Source organism: Lolium rigidum, chromosome 1 (assembly GCF_022539505.1).
Source record: "Lolium rigidum isolate FL_2022 chromosome 1, APGP_CSIRO_Lrig_0.1, whole genome shotgun sequence".
NCBI classification, from domain to species: Eukaryota; Viridiplantae; Streptophyta; class Magnoliopsida; order Poales; family Poaceae; genus Lolium; species Lolium rigidum.
This window is the reverse complement of record NC_061508.1, coordinates 153,251,591-153,266,625: the sequence shown is the minus strand read 5'-3', so window position 1 is coordinate 153,266,625 and position 15,035 is coordinate 153,251,591. Positions and strand designations below refer to the sequence as shown.

Here is a 15,035-nt window from a genome sequence, read left to right as displayed (position 1 = left end):
CCCAGGTGTGCGTGCTCGCCGGTCTACCGATGTAGCTAGGCACCGAGGCAAATAAATTATGGATTCCAACTTTTGAGCAGACAACAATCTATGATTGAAGATTTAGACAAAATGAGCATATGGTTGAATTACAAAAAATTATGTCGCCTCGCGAAAAAAAAGTATAATTAAGAACAGCCAAAAAAACTTAATTTTCGAAAAAGTAAATGTTCCACTTATCCAATCTTCCACCGCATTGAGTAAATTTAAAGTGTACCAACTCATTTCCTCAATAGATTAACTCTTCCACCGCGAGGATTTGGTCATTTGAAAAAATAAATCCCCAATACTTCCGTACAGCTCCAAGGTAGCACATCTCCACTGGTACGTGCCGTTTCTTATTTCTCCAGCACGGGAATGAATTGAGGGACAGATGAACACGGCACTCCATCCAGTCCACGCCCTCCAACACAAAGGAAGTAGCAGGATGCCTGCCCATGCCCAGCCACGCCACGGCAACATCGCCCTGGCGAGCAGACCAAACTGGTCGGAGCAGAAGAAGAGGCCGGCGGCTGCCGCACGCGAGGAATAGGCCCCCCGGGGAAAGCGCCGCTGCGCCCTCCTCGAGCAGCAGGCTCCGCCTGGCTTCCCTCCTCCCCGCCGGCCGGCGCGCCTCCGGCCGCCCACCTCTAGCAGCGCTCCCCCCTCGCCGCCCACGACGTCGGATCACAACGCCGCCAAGCTTGAAATCCGAGCGATAGGCACACGCTTGCGCCTCCAGCTGCCAGATCCGTCTCCCCTTCTCTCTTTATCTGACCTCCGCCCCCTTTCTTAATTCCTCTGAATTTATATCCGCGCCGGTTCCACCGATTCCCACAGCATATATCCGAGCTCCCCCTTCTCAATTCACTGAGCTCCAGCTCTGAATTTCTATCCGCGTCGGATCTCCTCACGCGGTCAATCTGGACGCTTTTCTCTCTATGCCATTGATCCATTAGGTCATGTAATTGCTTGTTGATGATTGAAACTTCCGAGCGTATATAAACCGTATGAAATCGCTATAAAGAATCGATGTGGGACTATTCAAACGGAATATGAATACTTTTTCTCGGCCGGAAACCACCTTAATTATTTTAAAAGCCCAGATCAAAGCCCAGGAGCACTCCCTCGTATGTGGCGGCTGCATCGGGCTTGCGCTGAGTAGCCGTCAAGGTGAGCGAGGGAGAGGGGATCGTTTCGGGAGAGGAGAAAAAATAATACCGCACCGGTACGGTGGCACTCTGATGTGTTATGTATTTTGGTGGGAGGGTAAAACCGTCCAAAAAAAAGTTGGACGAAAATTTTGCAGTAAAGCCTTACCTCCTTTATTATTAGGTGATGGATCAGGAAAAATGTCGTGCGTTGCACCGGGAAACGAAAAACACAAACACTCGAGCGAATCATTTATGACTACACTTTTCATATGTTCCACCAATCCACCATCGATGAAGGTGATCACGTTTTTTTTTCCTATTCATTATAGACATGGTTAATCCGGAGAAGATGAGTCTACGAGATCGCCGCTTTATCGACTTATAATACCGCGGAACTTGTAAGGCACCGCCCATATTTTAATTTAAACTTGGTACATGTTCCATCTCCACAATTTAATTCTACTACTCCACTTGTTACGATGGTGATCTACCCGAACAAAGGTCGATGCTTAAAAAATCAAGGAATTGAGCTCAGAGGAGCAGCACTATTACAGTTTTATCTAGAGTTCAAAACAATTATATCAATAAACATGATTGAGAAAATGGCACATCTAACCAGAAAGCAACATATAATTGAGCTAGCCAATAAATAATTATCCACAGGGTAAGAATTTACTCTTCAAAAGAACAATGATCACAATATGTACAAAAAATAACTGCATACGGGTTGTAAGAAGGAAAGTAACATTTTGTTGGGAGGCATACCTGAAACTTGTATTTTTGACGTAACTAATACATTCAGAAATATATTCAGTTCTTTACATGAAGAAGCAGCACAGTCTCTAACTCGACTGCATAGGGGGCTGCAGCAAATTCAGATTCTTTAAGCCGGGCCAGCGCATCCCTCAAGGTTAAGCAGGCAGAGACATCCACCACTACCAGCTAGCTTGTCCAATGACAATGAAGAAATTAACTGCCGATTTAAAATTTTGTCCATCCCGTCTATATATGATTTCTTGCAGACTGCAGAATCCAAATGCATAGTATATGTTTTGAGCTCATATCTGCAAAGATGTGATGTTTGCCTTTACCATCGGTGTAAACTCTGAGATCAGGCCATATGCAATCCAATTAGATTTGAAGGTAAATTATAGAAGCATCAAGTATTAACAGGTGATTTAGCAGTGTTGTGGACAATGTGTCCTCCGCGACTGAGGTGAGTACCAGGAGCAAGTAAGTGCTGGACGTTCGGGCCGAGCTTTTCCTGGCTCGGCTCGTTTTGGGCTCGGCCCGTGTTAGATGCAGCCCGAGTCGAGCCTACTTTTCTGGCCCGTAGCGGGCTAAAAGCTCGCCCGGCTCGGCCCGAGCCAGCCCGTTAGCTCGTGATGTTTTTTTTCCCGAGTAAAGAAAGTAAGATGAGCTGTTGATTGTGGCATATTATCTGATCCATACGAAAAGGTAGGACACGACCAGTCCTCTCGCTCTCCGATCTCTCCCGGGCGATGCACTCGCCGCCGCCGCCGCCCATGCGATGTCGCCGCCCTTGCCCACGCGACGCCGGCCTCCGCCGCTCCCCGCCCACGCGACGCTCGCCGCCGGCCGCCGCCGCACGCGACGCTGGCCTCCGTCGCTCCCTCGCCACGCGACGCCGGCCTCCGCCGCTCTCGCCCACGCGACGCCGGCCGCCGCCGCTCCCGCCCACGCGACGCCGGCCTCCGCCGCTCCCGCCCACGCGACGCCGGCCTCCACCGCTGCCCACGCTTCCCCCAATTTGCTTGGTCATCGGCGCATCAAGGATTCCATCATCTTCATCCGTGCTGCAACCAAGGGCCCACCCGGCAGTGTCCAATGATGCTTGGCTCGCGAGCCAGCCCGAGCCAGCTCGAGTTTTGGTAAAGCTCGAGCCGAGCTCACTTTTCCAGCTCGTGGGAGAAACGAGCCAGCCCGAGCCGAGCTGTTTTGCAGCGAGCTAAAGACTGGCTCGGCTCGAGCCCAGCCCGAGCTGGCTCGTGTCCAGCCTCAGCAAGTGACGGCCGGCGTAGCGCAAGGCTAATTCACGAGGAAGCTCCCAATGTTTGCAGAGCAACCGATTAGTACGCTATACGTAAAGCAACCAGTTTTGTGCATTGGACAGTCAAGCAGACGCTGCATCTGGTCTATTACTTTGATCAGCCCGTGGAGTTGATTCTTGCCTGATTGCCTCTTTGAGAACCTCGAACAATCCACGGTCGAGGCTCTCGATCGAACGCAGTCCGTGGAGCCGCTTCACACAGCTAGTGCTTTGACGTGATCGATCATTAGAAATTTGAAGCGCTCTACAGACTACAGCGATATACAATACGAACCAGCAAATCGTCTTACACCTGCACCACGCTTCCGAGTGATCTCCGCCAAAATCACAGGGCGAAGGTGATGTCGATCCACGAAGACAGCGACCTCGACGGCTCGCTAGCTAGGCATGGCTGCAGGCGCGGCGCCGACTCGATCCCGTGACAGCAGCCACCCCCGATTGGTGCCGGCAATGGAGGCCATGTGCATCACCTCGGCCGCCTTCTCTGCCAGGAAGTCTTGGAGAAAAGCGGCGCCGCCGTGGTGGAACCCACCTCCTCCAGTCTCTACGTCAAACTGCGTGGAGGCTCATGCCGGCGCACTCGACGTCCTCGACAGATGAAGAAGTACGCCGACGTGGGGAGGTGCGACGGCATCTCATCTCAAGATCGGCAGAACGCCGACGATCAGCCACGAAACCTAGCCGTGTCCTGCCCTCTCCAGAACTTCCAAAGTCGATCGGCAGCGCCTTGATCGGATCGCGATTAGCTAAATTCGATGAATACGCTGATGATCGAGCGGTGTATCAACAGAGTGTTTATATATACTTTTCTTCCTGACTCCTTTTTTAACGAGGGCCGGGAGACCAGACCTAATACGATATGGTGAGCTGCTAACGACGCGAAATTTACCGAACGGGTGGACGAACGAACCAGGCGGACGACAGAAACAGGTACGGACGAAACCAAGGAAACGTTAGCTCCTTTATTAGTAGGTATAGATTATATATATATATAGGTATAGGTATAGACTAGCAAAAGTCTTACCATGCGTTGCACCGGGATAAATAAATATTCAAATGCTCATGTAAACTATCCGTGTTGACACTTGTCTTCTCGATCACCATCATAATCAATTCTAAAAGCCTGTATGTGATATGCAAATGTGGCATATTGCGTATGTTTTTCTTGGTATAAGTTTATCACATTAATCAACCACAGTTAGGTGCGCCTTCACTGGATCATCTACCCGCTAATTCCATCACGCTACACTGTACATGCGGCAGTGCCACATAATTATACTGTTGGCGTTAAGAGAAAAAGAAGAAGAATAAATAGTTGGTTGCTATTACTTTCGTTTAAATACATTACAAAAGTTATTCCCGAATAAACTCTAATTTGCATGCTACGAAGATATGAAACTACATTGATTGTCACCCATTTGGGTGTGATATAAAAATATCAAAACAAACATAATGTGGCTCAGGACAGCCACTCATTTTCTTGTTATCCTTTCACCCACAGGGTCGCCCGAATTCCACTACTCCCATCCGATTTAGTGTCGCTGGAGGTCGCGGCGGCTATCGTTGGCAGCTCGGTGCTCCCTCTTCCATCCAATGGTGTCGCTGGAGGTCACGGCGGATGATTCACGCTAATCGCTAGCAGCTCGATGCTCCCCCTTCCATCCAATCTCTCCCTGGCGGGCGCCCCATAATATCTTTCCTTTCTCTCCACCACCGACGTGTATTTGCTTTCCTTGCTCCCCCCTCTTTAATTTGTTTCGTTTCCTTCCTCATGCCACCAGCCCTTGCAATTTCTCTTTTAAATCCGTTCCAACATTATATCTTTAGATCATAGAATGATGTTGTTGCTGGTAATGGCTTGTTACAATCCAGAAAACGTATGGATATAAACTAGTGGGATTTTTTATACGGGATCGAGGTGGGACTATATGCAGGTGCAGAGCCGTGTTGATAATTTGTTTGGTGCTAGTAAATCGTCCTAGTTGTTTCTTTTGCTCCTTAATTGGGCCGTTCGGTCCGCAGCCTTACCAGGAACGACGCCCGCAGCGCCTGCCGCCCCGATGCGCGCCACCGCCCGCTTCCTTCCCCAACGATTTTCCCTGCAAGGCCGCGCTTCCTGTGCGGCTGTGCCGACAACCAGCGCGTGCACTCCATCGCTGCTGCTCAGACGAGAGCCCGCCGATTTCCACCGCCGCATGGAGGGAGCTCGTCCGCGCGCCCGATGTGCTGGATCGTTAGCGTGTACCACGCGCTGAGCCGGGAAGCCCGCCGATTTCCGCCACGCTGAGTGAGGTCGTCCTCGCGCGTGCACAACGCTGTCGCCGCTGCCGGGTAGCGGGTAGTCTGCGAGTACGCGCATGCGTTGGAGCCTGGAGGACTGGTGCAAGGGGCGGTGGCCATGGTGTCCGCACCGTGGCGGCCGAATCGATCTATGTTCGCCGCCTCTTAATTAGTCCTAGGCGAGGTGCTGCGGCAGGCAGGGAGGCGTCCTCACCGTGCAGGGCAAGGCCGCGTCGGGAGCCTCTCCGGCCTTCCCGGGCAGGCTGAGCTCAGCGCGCAGGCGACGCGCGCCTTGGACTCCCCTGCATCCTGGACCGACGGGTTCCCTGCCGAAACGGTATACTGTGGCAATTGTCTGTAGCCTGGACGGCGGCGGGAGACACGCAAAAAGGGCACTGGTGGTCGGCGAGGGCCTGGCCGGCTTCCGGATACACGCAAGAGGGGCGCTGGCCACGGGGGCCTGGCCGGAGGGGCGGCGGTGGGATGCGCGCGGCTTGCGTTGGTTGGGGCAGACCCGTTCTCTGCTCAGCTAGAGGAGAAGCTCCCTCTCCTTCCTATCGCGCGCGTCCTTGCAGCTTGTCCGCTGCCGCCTTCTGCAATTTTGGCCACCGTTCCGGATATCCTCGAGCTCCTTCATGCGTGCCGAAAGGAAGACACGGGGTGCGGCGGCGAGGCCGACCTCGCTGCTTGGGCCGGCACTTCTTCCCCACCGGGGGCAATCGCGACTACCACCTCGCGGGTGACTCGCCTTGCGCTGGACCACCTCTCCCGACGGGGCGACGCGCCTCGCGCTCTGCCGCCTTAACCACCTCTCCCGACGGGCGCAGCTGATGCGGGATTCAGGAGAAGCTGAGAAGGAGAGACTGGAGCGGGAGGGACAAAGCCAACACCTTCGAGAAGGAACGGGCGGCGGATTCTAAGTTCTGCTCGCATATTGAACCGGTACCGTGGCATTTAGGCCAGGAGGAAGGCGTCAAGGCGAGGCGAGCAGAGGCGGAACTGGCGTGCGGCCTGGAGCAAGCGCGAGCGAAGTAGGCGACGGGCGGAGAGAAAAAGAATAGCCAACCGGTACTATGGCATATTGTAGTATTATACAATTTGGTGGGAGGGTAAAATGGTCCAAATAATTGTTGGACGAAAATTTTGGCAGAAACCTTAGCTCCTTTATTATTAGGTTGGATTAGGTTAGAGCTCTGGTAGACATCTCCTTGTTGCCCTCCGCCTTAGTGGAGATGTGTGATGTTCGGTGCTTCGTTACAATAGAGAAGTAATCTTTGGCACTTCGCTCAACGATGAGATCTTCTTCTTGATACCAATGGTGGTGGTGGGAAACTAAATTTCTCTAGGTATGATCCTTCAGATATTGCTTCGACGGTTTGATTTTGGATCTTTTCTCATAGTTGTCGCGAGAAGGATTGTCCTCCCAATATTTGTACTCACTGCTATGTCCTAGAGAATGGTGATTCATACTCTCGGCTCCTCGTCGACTAGGTTGTTCCATTATTTCTCCTAGCATAATGGTGTTGGTACTCTTGTTGATAGTGATCGACTATTTTAATGATTGCATGCATGCATAAACCCTTGGCATTTGCGGCTCAAATTAAATTATGAAAGAACATTCGTTGGTATGGTATTTATAGGTCTATGATTTGGTTTTCTTTACTTGCGTTTAGAAAAAAAATATAAAATTATATCATGGGAAAAGAAAGAGTTTTAAGATCTGAAAGATTTGTTCGCTTCTTTATTTTGTTATCGTTGCAGACATGTCATGTATATCTATCATATACTACTTTCTTCTATCTATATATGGTATTTATTGTAAAAAAATACTTTTAAATCAACAACAACAACAACATATAATCGCACGAAATACAAGTTTTAGAATACACCCTCAAGGGTGTATTAATAATATAGAAGAAGGGCCTAGAAGACCCGTAACCCATGAGATGGCTAGTACGTGCCGCCAACAAAGGGTGACAGCTCCCAAAAACGCAATCCTACTCTCATGCATGCCACCACAACGGCACTAGCTCGAGAAAGTAAAGCTATCTAAGCGTGGAAACCTAGCTAGATGCCACCTATCAAACTCCTCATTGATCTTCGTTTTGATGGTTCCCGCAAATGGGCCGGCTCCATTGAACATCACATCATTCTGGTGCCTCTAGGTGCACCAGGATACCAGGACGATCATCGCCTAGAGATCACGCTAGAGGGCCTTTGGGCAAGACCTCGAGGTCCACCACTCTCGGAAATTCGAATCAGCCTCGGGAGCCAGTTCAGCTTGGCCCAACAAGAGAGGGACACGACCAGACTTCCCAAGCCACCACGCAACCCAGGAGCAAATGTTGAATCATCTCTAGTTCCTGATCGCAAAGTGGTCAGGCGACTGGGTGCAGGAGACCACGCCGCTAGTGTCTATCCGCCTTTCAACACAGACTCCTCAAGACGAGACAAACAAACTTACAACTGTAAGGCACCCGAGATCTCCAAATTTGTGAGGTTGTTGATGCCATCGTCTTCCCAGCAAATAAGGCATTGTATGCCGACTTGGCCAATTACACCCTAGTTTGACCACCTCCACATGATGGAGTCCTCCACGTCCGGGGCCAGTTGGACATTGGCCAAAATGTGCCACAGAGAGAAGAACTCGACTACGCCAGCCTCGCCAAGGTCAGGGCCACAATCTACGAGTCACTCACCCGCCAGCCTATCCTTGACTGATTGGGTGTTGACCTTGCGAGCTGCCACTTTAGCCGCAAGAGTCAGGCCATAATCACTAATCCTCCATTCAATCGCAGGAAATACTATCAAAATCCGTGGCAATGTCCAACTTTATCAAGAGGCAACGATACTTCTCCATATGGAGCTCACAGGAATTCCGTCACCAACAGATAACTGAATACGAACATCATGGATTCTTCTACATGCAAATCTAGACAATCTGAGACAACTAATTTGTGACAGAGAAAGTAGTTTTGACCAAGCCACAAGGTAATGTAGGATTCACAATCAGCTTGCACGAGATGGTAATCAACACATAATTAAGGGTGACATTTCACTAGTAGTACGTATAAAGAGCTGGTGGAATTTCTCTCATCATCCAACGGATGCTAAAGACGCACGAGCGATTCCCATGTCATCCATGGTTCTAGTGAGTCCTGAGTTCTGAATGGGTGAGCTACTGGCTAGGATATTTATGTCGATATGAGCGTGGTTAGCACAGTTAAACATGCTATATTAAACAATGATTGTTAAGGCACCGTAAGCAACAGAAGCGCATCTGGTGTAGTGGTATCATAGTACCCTCCCACGGTACTGACCAGGGTTCGATTCCCTGGATGCGCAATTTTTTGTTTACGCGTATTTTCCGGCATTTCCTCTATTTCATTAGCATTAGTATCCGTTTTCCCTTCTTTTACTTCATCGTGTTTATTTTCTGGGAGTGCAAAACTGGCATGCTCCTCCTATCTACCCACGTGAATTTTGTTTTTGTGAGTCATCTTTAAGAAAATATTGGCGCTTTAAAAGACTAGAGATGGTTCGGCCACTCGACATGTTTTTACAGGAGAGGTGCAACATATCCGAAATCGTGAGCAAGATGACTCAAACGCAGGTGGGTAGTTAAGGCATCAACCTTTCCACCAGCTGCAAGAATTTCATCTTAAGATAGGACAGAGGTTGGAACCCAGGCCATCGAAAATTTGAACTCAGCAGCACGCTAAGCATACTGATTGCCAGTCCAAGCATCACACAAATCTTCGCACACACCTTCACTATAACTGTGCAACAAGCGAGGAAAACACAAGGGAGCAAAAGTTGCACTAGAAAGTAGCACCTTAATCTCTTGTTTAAATTTGGAGCCTCTTTTCCATTTCTAATTTCAAACATGCTGTATAGCGAACTGGGTACAATATTGAGCAACTCAAAATAACACACCAATTAACTGATCACGGATATGCAATGTGATACATGCAAGGCAACTATGTGAGTCAGCAGTGCAGCGTTAGCATTTTAAAAAAGAAACGATATGGTCGGTCTTATGTATTCCAGCAAGCTGCAAAACCTTAAAGAAACATGCCGTTCCTGCTTTGCATTATTCTCTAAAGAAGCCTCTAATCTCGCATGGCAAGCAACGACAGGCAGCTGTACAACTGGTATGAGTCTAGTCATGGCATTAGATCCACATTCATTACACAGCATGAGTGATCCAGTGAAAAACCATGTGCTGGATAGTGGGAGGAGGAAGCATGTTGTCTTCTTTTTTTTGTGAATCTAAAGGGGAAGCATCTCATGCCGGTGCTTTCAGTCTGTAGAGAATGCCCCCTCACAGTACCTGAGAGAGGAATGCAAATATTAACAAGGTTAGATGCAGTTTATGGTCTTTGATGCTACGCTACATAGGAACAGGAAAATACCAACTCAGGTGGAGTGTCATGGAATCACAGTAGGGAACATAATGAGGTCAGGTAAGATATGTTTCTGGCTTTCTGTCCTATAAGTTTCTGCATTCATGTGAAAATAAACGAATTCCAAGAGTACCATTCAAATACAAGTGAAGGTTGCCAGTTTGCTCAAACAGACGGGTATCTAGGAGAAAAAATCAGAAGGTCTACACAACGCTATATTGGGGCATTAAAAGAGGAGCATATTCTTACATCACGCACTAAAGCAAAATCAAGCAAATATTAATTGCCAGTGAAAGTCGTATAGCTGCCCGACAAAGCATGTCAGTAATTTCTTATCCCAATATGAGATGCATGGATCAGTCAAATTAACCATAGTATCATCGGCATGGTCACTGTGAATGCATGGTGAAATTAACCACCACAAAGTAAACAGTTACCTGTTGCTAAATTTCTCAACAGCTGTAGATGCATAAAGAAGTGTTTCACCGCCCTTCTCTAAAGCCATGTAGAGTTCTCTTCCTCGGGTAATTTTAGCAATAACCCATGCATTATTTTTCGCTCTGATGCATACTTCATAATCCTTGTCATGGGTAGGGTCACTCCTCTTAGCTCTTGACTTCTCTAAATCTATTTCTTCTCTTAGCCTATTCAGGGCAAGAAGAGAATCCTGCAAAATTTCAGCATATAAGGTAATCAACAAACATGATAAAGTAAATCAATCTGAAGGAACACATAACCTAGAAAAATGATTAAACCTAATAAGCAAGCTAGTGCCTACTAAGATGCAGAAATGTAACATCATCAATCTCCATGTACCAGTGTAGCGAAATGGACATATGTTCCCAAACGAACGAATGATCAAGAAAATAATAAACTGTTATACCGCAATTAATTCATTGTGAATGAACAAACCTTTGACAAGGTGGTGACTTTCCCAGGCGGGGAGGCTCTTGATACTTTTCTGCCTGGATCAACAAGTAGGTAACGATATCCAGCGACATGATAGGCATTTTCTCCTCCCCATCCCCGTGTTAGTTTTTGTTCAACAGTGACAATGTTCTGTGATGCCTGCAAGTTGATCAAATTATTGACATTTATTCATGTGCATCTTATCATAAACAATATCGAGTAAGGTATGTCGATACTTTTCCACAATCTAGTACTTGGATCAACTCGGAATCAGCAAACTAAGAAAATGATGAAAGTTGTGCAAAGATCACACACATTTTCCAGAAGATGCTTCTTGACATGAGCAATGCCCTCTTCTCCATTTATTACAGAGGAAGCTGGAATCAGCAGTAAGATAGTAAGGTTCTTGTGCTGATAAACGCAAAGATACATGCGCTCCTCTGCCTGCTGGAACCACAATATCGGAGTCAATGGTACAGCAGCACGAACTTCTGTAGTTGCAAAGTCAGCAGCAACAAAACCATCCTTCCCCTTGGACAATTTCTCACGCTGGAGAGGCCTGAAATTATGATGCATCTGATTTTGTCCACCAGGAGAAGTGTCACGAGATCGACTATGATACCTTTCTGCTGCAGCTGCTCCATTTGACGAACTTGAAGCGGGGCCAGCATTAGCATAAGCCCCTTTCCGCAGATAGGACCACGAATTTGCATTAGAGTATAAAGCACGAGGAGTCAACCTCAGGATAGCATAAGTGTATAGGTTTAATGTATCATCCTACAACAGTAATGAAGAACTTAGAATCTTCGACACACGAAAATCACATGCCATGAATCAGAAAATGAAAATAAAAATTCAAAAGAAGTAGTGATTGCAGGGAGATCATACCGGGGGAAGTGTTGTAGACACCAAGAGGTCCTCAAACAATACAATTGATTGGCAGATTACGTTTCCAAGACATGACCCAAGAACTGCGGTGAGTGACTGAAATACTAAAACATCAATGGCTGAAATAGATGGATGGAACTATTACAATCAACATGGTTCTAGATATTATTAAAAAACACGATTCTAGATCATACAGTAACAAACAATATTTACACATTGCTTCTGCAGATTAACTAAAAGCGTTATATGGTATTTGGATTGGTTCCAGAAAAAATTCTAACGAGGTAAGCTTTTAGATACTTATCCAGAACGACTTCAACTGTCTTGCAAGCCTAAAATGAAAGGAGCCACTTTTTACATATCGAAAAATAATACTATACCTCTGATCCAAATTAGTTGACGCAGGTTCAGTGAACCTAGACAGAATTAGGGAACATTTTGCCTAAATCTGTGCCAATTAATTTGGATCAGAGGGAGTACTATATTTAAAAACTAGCAAAGGAGACATGTTCGACAATTGCATATAACATATCTATGAAGTATGAAAGAATAGAAGGTTAGTTTTTCAATGGAACCAGCTGGTAACATCGAATATTGAACAGGATAGGACAAGATTTCACAAAGAAAATTGGGAATAGTAACCTGTTTACAGATACTAAATTATTTCGTTTAGTTGATCCAAGTTATGATTAAAGCACACTAAGCTACTAACCAGTTCCCATACCCATCTAGGTCAGATCTAGGTGTTCGGTATGCAGTGCACCAACATTCCTATATACAATACTGGCCTCATACAGGAACTAGGTCGGACATGGGGCTTACAAACCAGAATACAACTCTACTAAAAAACGCATGCAATAAGCCTGCCTGATTTTCTATACAGAAACAACGCGAGAAAAGGAGGCTTAGCATCATGGAAATGATTTCAACTTATCAAAGTTCTGAGGGAGTAAGAGACAAACAAAAAAATCTACAGTTAGATGGTATTTCTGTAACCAAGAGATGGAAATATAAGATTTCAGAACTATACAGCTTACCTGAACTTCAAGTGCCACTTCTCGTGAGACTGTTAACATTTGGACTGTTCCCCGCTCCGTTAGGCTATCACGGTAGGTAGGCAATTGTAGCTTTTTGCCAACAATAAAATCTGCCCCAGAACATGGAATATCAGATATAGATAGAATTAGATTAACTAATAATTTCGCAAATATCTTCTTAGTTTCTATTAGAGAAGGTTCAATTCAATTGTTCCTATCACACATTTAATACATCATATTAAAGTCGGAGCAGTTATGATAACCACAGCATAATGGAAAACTAACCGCTTAAATAATCTGTAACAAATGTGTGGAGGTGACCGCGGGCAAGTTCAGCACTTGGTTGTCTGTCAAGTAAAGCTCGGATTGGTCCATGAAACATTGTGAAAAGTGAGTGTGATTCTTTAAGTATTCCTTGCAATGCACCGAAACGTAAAGTTGATTCACTGTCCTTAGTTTTCTCTACCACCTGCATATAAAATTGCACATTAACAATTTGGGCAGTAAAGAAAGGAATGGTTCGTTCAAGTTATTGTTGTGCAGAGGATGCAAATCCAAATTAGTAAGCAAACAAGTGCAGATTAAAGAACAAGTACTATATTCATCAACTAAAGATCAAAAGTCTACCGCAAATGTTTCAAGTGTGTAACATGCAAAAATGCTCAACTACGTTTAGTCTACATTTACATTGTTGTACAACATGGGTACATGCCACACAAGGCAAGTCTTTTTATTCCATCTTAGGATATTCTCTTGACTCTACAAATGAATCCTTCCATATACTGCGATAAGTACCATGGAATGGTAACAGCCGCCATCTAGTCACCACTTATTCAGTTATTCTGCACTAACTACTAACATTTACATTCTGCATTTAGATTAAAGGAACTATGTCATCAAGAAGCATACATTATTAACAAGAAAGCATTTCACTCAAACAACGGTAAACTAACAAAGACGCATATAGCCACACTGCATCAACTGAACCCAAATGCCAACTATAATGTAGTGAACAGCCATTACCAGAACCATCCAAATATCTGGCTCAGCTTGGTAAAACACGTGGGAGTGTCTATCCGATTCTATCACCTCACAGTCATCCTCTGGAGAAAATATTCTGCACATAACTCACAGAACTAACATTAGAGAGATGAGATGGCTGAACACATCAAAATAAGGCAAGAACCGAATTATAGCACAATAAAGATTAACAATGGTTGCAGAACAGAAGTATTGCTGCATATAATGAGCTCCAATCTTCAGATCTTTTTGGCTCCATGTTAGTCTGTGTTAATAGATGTTTGCGATAGTCCGGAAATGTAATCGGATATGTGAATTCTCGGCATAAGGGGCAATAATGTGAAGAATCTAGTAGCTTTAAAAACAAGACGTGCACAAATGGCGTACATTTATAAACACTACTTTGACCCTTAAACACTGAGATGAGAGGTGCACAGCTAGCATATGCAAGTTCTTGCTTGTAAAATCTAGGGAGGAGGCCGTGCCAACAAACCGAATAGCCTTAAATTCGCATTGCATTAGGTACGGATCTGCCACAAAAAGCAGCTTAGTGAAAAAATTGTGCCTAATTATGTTTTCGGGAGCAGCATGGTGGCACCTATTACCGCACTAGATCATCAGACTGTGTGAAGTGTACACAGACAACACGGTCAAACAAAATTCTCAATGTTGCCCAAACAATAGTATTACAAGATTCTGACTGTGCTGGTAGTGGTAAGGAGAAGGGCGACTAAATGTGCAAGTTCAGTTCCTGCCAGAAATCACGCAGCGGACCAACCTTGTGAAAGTGATGATCCCTTCGCAGAGGCCGATGACGGAGAGCTGGAGCAGGATGGGGCAGTCGGCGGGGTGGAAGAAGAGGATCTTGTCGAGCTCCTGCCCCTCCTGCTGCCCCCTCCGGAGGTCGAAGACGCACAGCTGCGCCCCTTCGATCGCGGCGGCCGAGGACAGCCCCATCTTGACCGGAATTACCGAGGAACCACCGGCGCGACCGGCGAGCCCCTTGGAGGAGACCTGGAGGTGGGATCGCGCAGCCGGAGCTAAACTTGGTTGGACGCTTGGTCGTGGGAGAGAGAGATCCGGCTACCTCGCGCCCAGTGGGGGCGGCAGCGGCGGAGGGGGAGAGGTGGGGTGATGCGGCGGCAGGGAGGAAGGAGGAGGGCGTGGAACTGGACGGGTGGTTGGCTGGAATCGGCGACTGCGGTGCGGGACGGGACGGGACGGGTCGGTGCGGTCCGGTACGGCGGTACGG

General features: G+C 46.9%; 1 protein-coding gene and 1 non-coding gene across 3 annotated transcripts; one reads left to right on the top strand and one right to left on the bottom strand.

Annotated features, from left to right (window-relative positions):
* Positions 1-8,797: 8,797 nt before the first annotated feature.
* Positions 8,798-8,868, top strand: TRNAG-CCC. The gene has a single exon. It is a non-coding gene; the product is annotated as a tRNA-Gly (tRNA).
* Positions 8,869-9,367: 499 nt separating this feature from the next.
* On the bottom strand, positions 9,368-14,781 carry LOC124683377 (vacuolar fusion protein CCZ1 homolog). 2 transcript variants are annotated; one of them, XM_047217908.1, is made up of 10 exons: positions 14,562-14,780; positions 13,787-13,880; positions 13,049-13,232; positions 12,764-12,873; positions 11,727-11,822; positions 11,461-11,615; positions 11,154-11,397; positions 10,842-10,997; positions 10,367-10,596; positions 9,368-9,856 (listed from the first exon to the last, which is right to left on the bottom strand). In XM_047217908.1, the coding sequence occupies exons 1-10, from the start codon at positions 14,738-14,740 to the stop codon at positions 9,826-9,828; spliced, it is 1,479 nt and encodes a 492-aa protein (XP_047073864.1). In that variant the 5' UTR covers positions 14,741-14,780; the 3' UTR covers positions 9,368-9,825. The 2 variants fall into 2 exon arrangements, with proteins under 2 accessions (XP_047073864.1, XP_047073857.1); XM_047217901.1 differs by having other exon boundaries at positions 11,154-11,615; positions 14,562-14,781.
* Between the last annotated feature and the right edge of the window lie 254 nt (positions 14,782-15,035).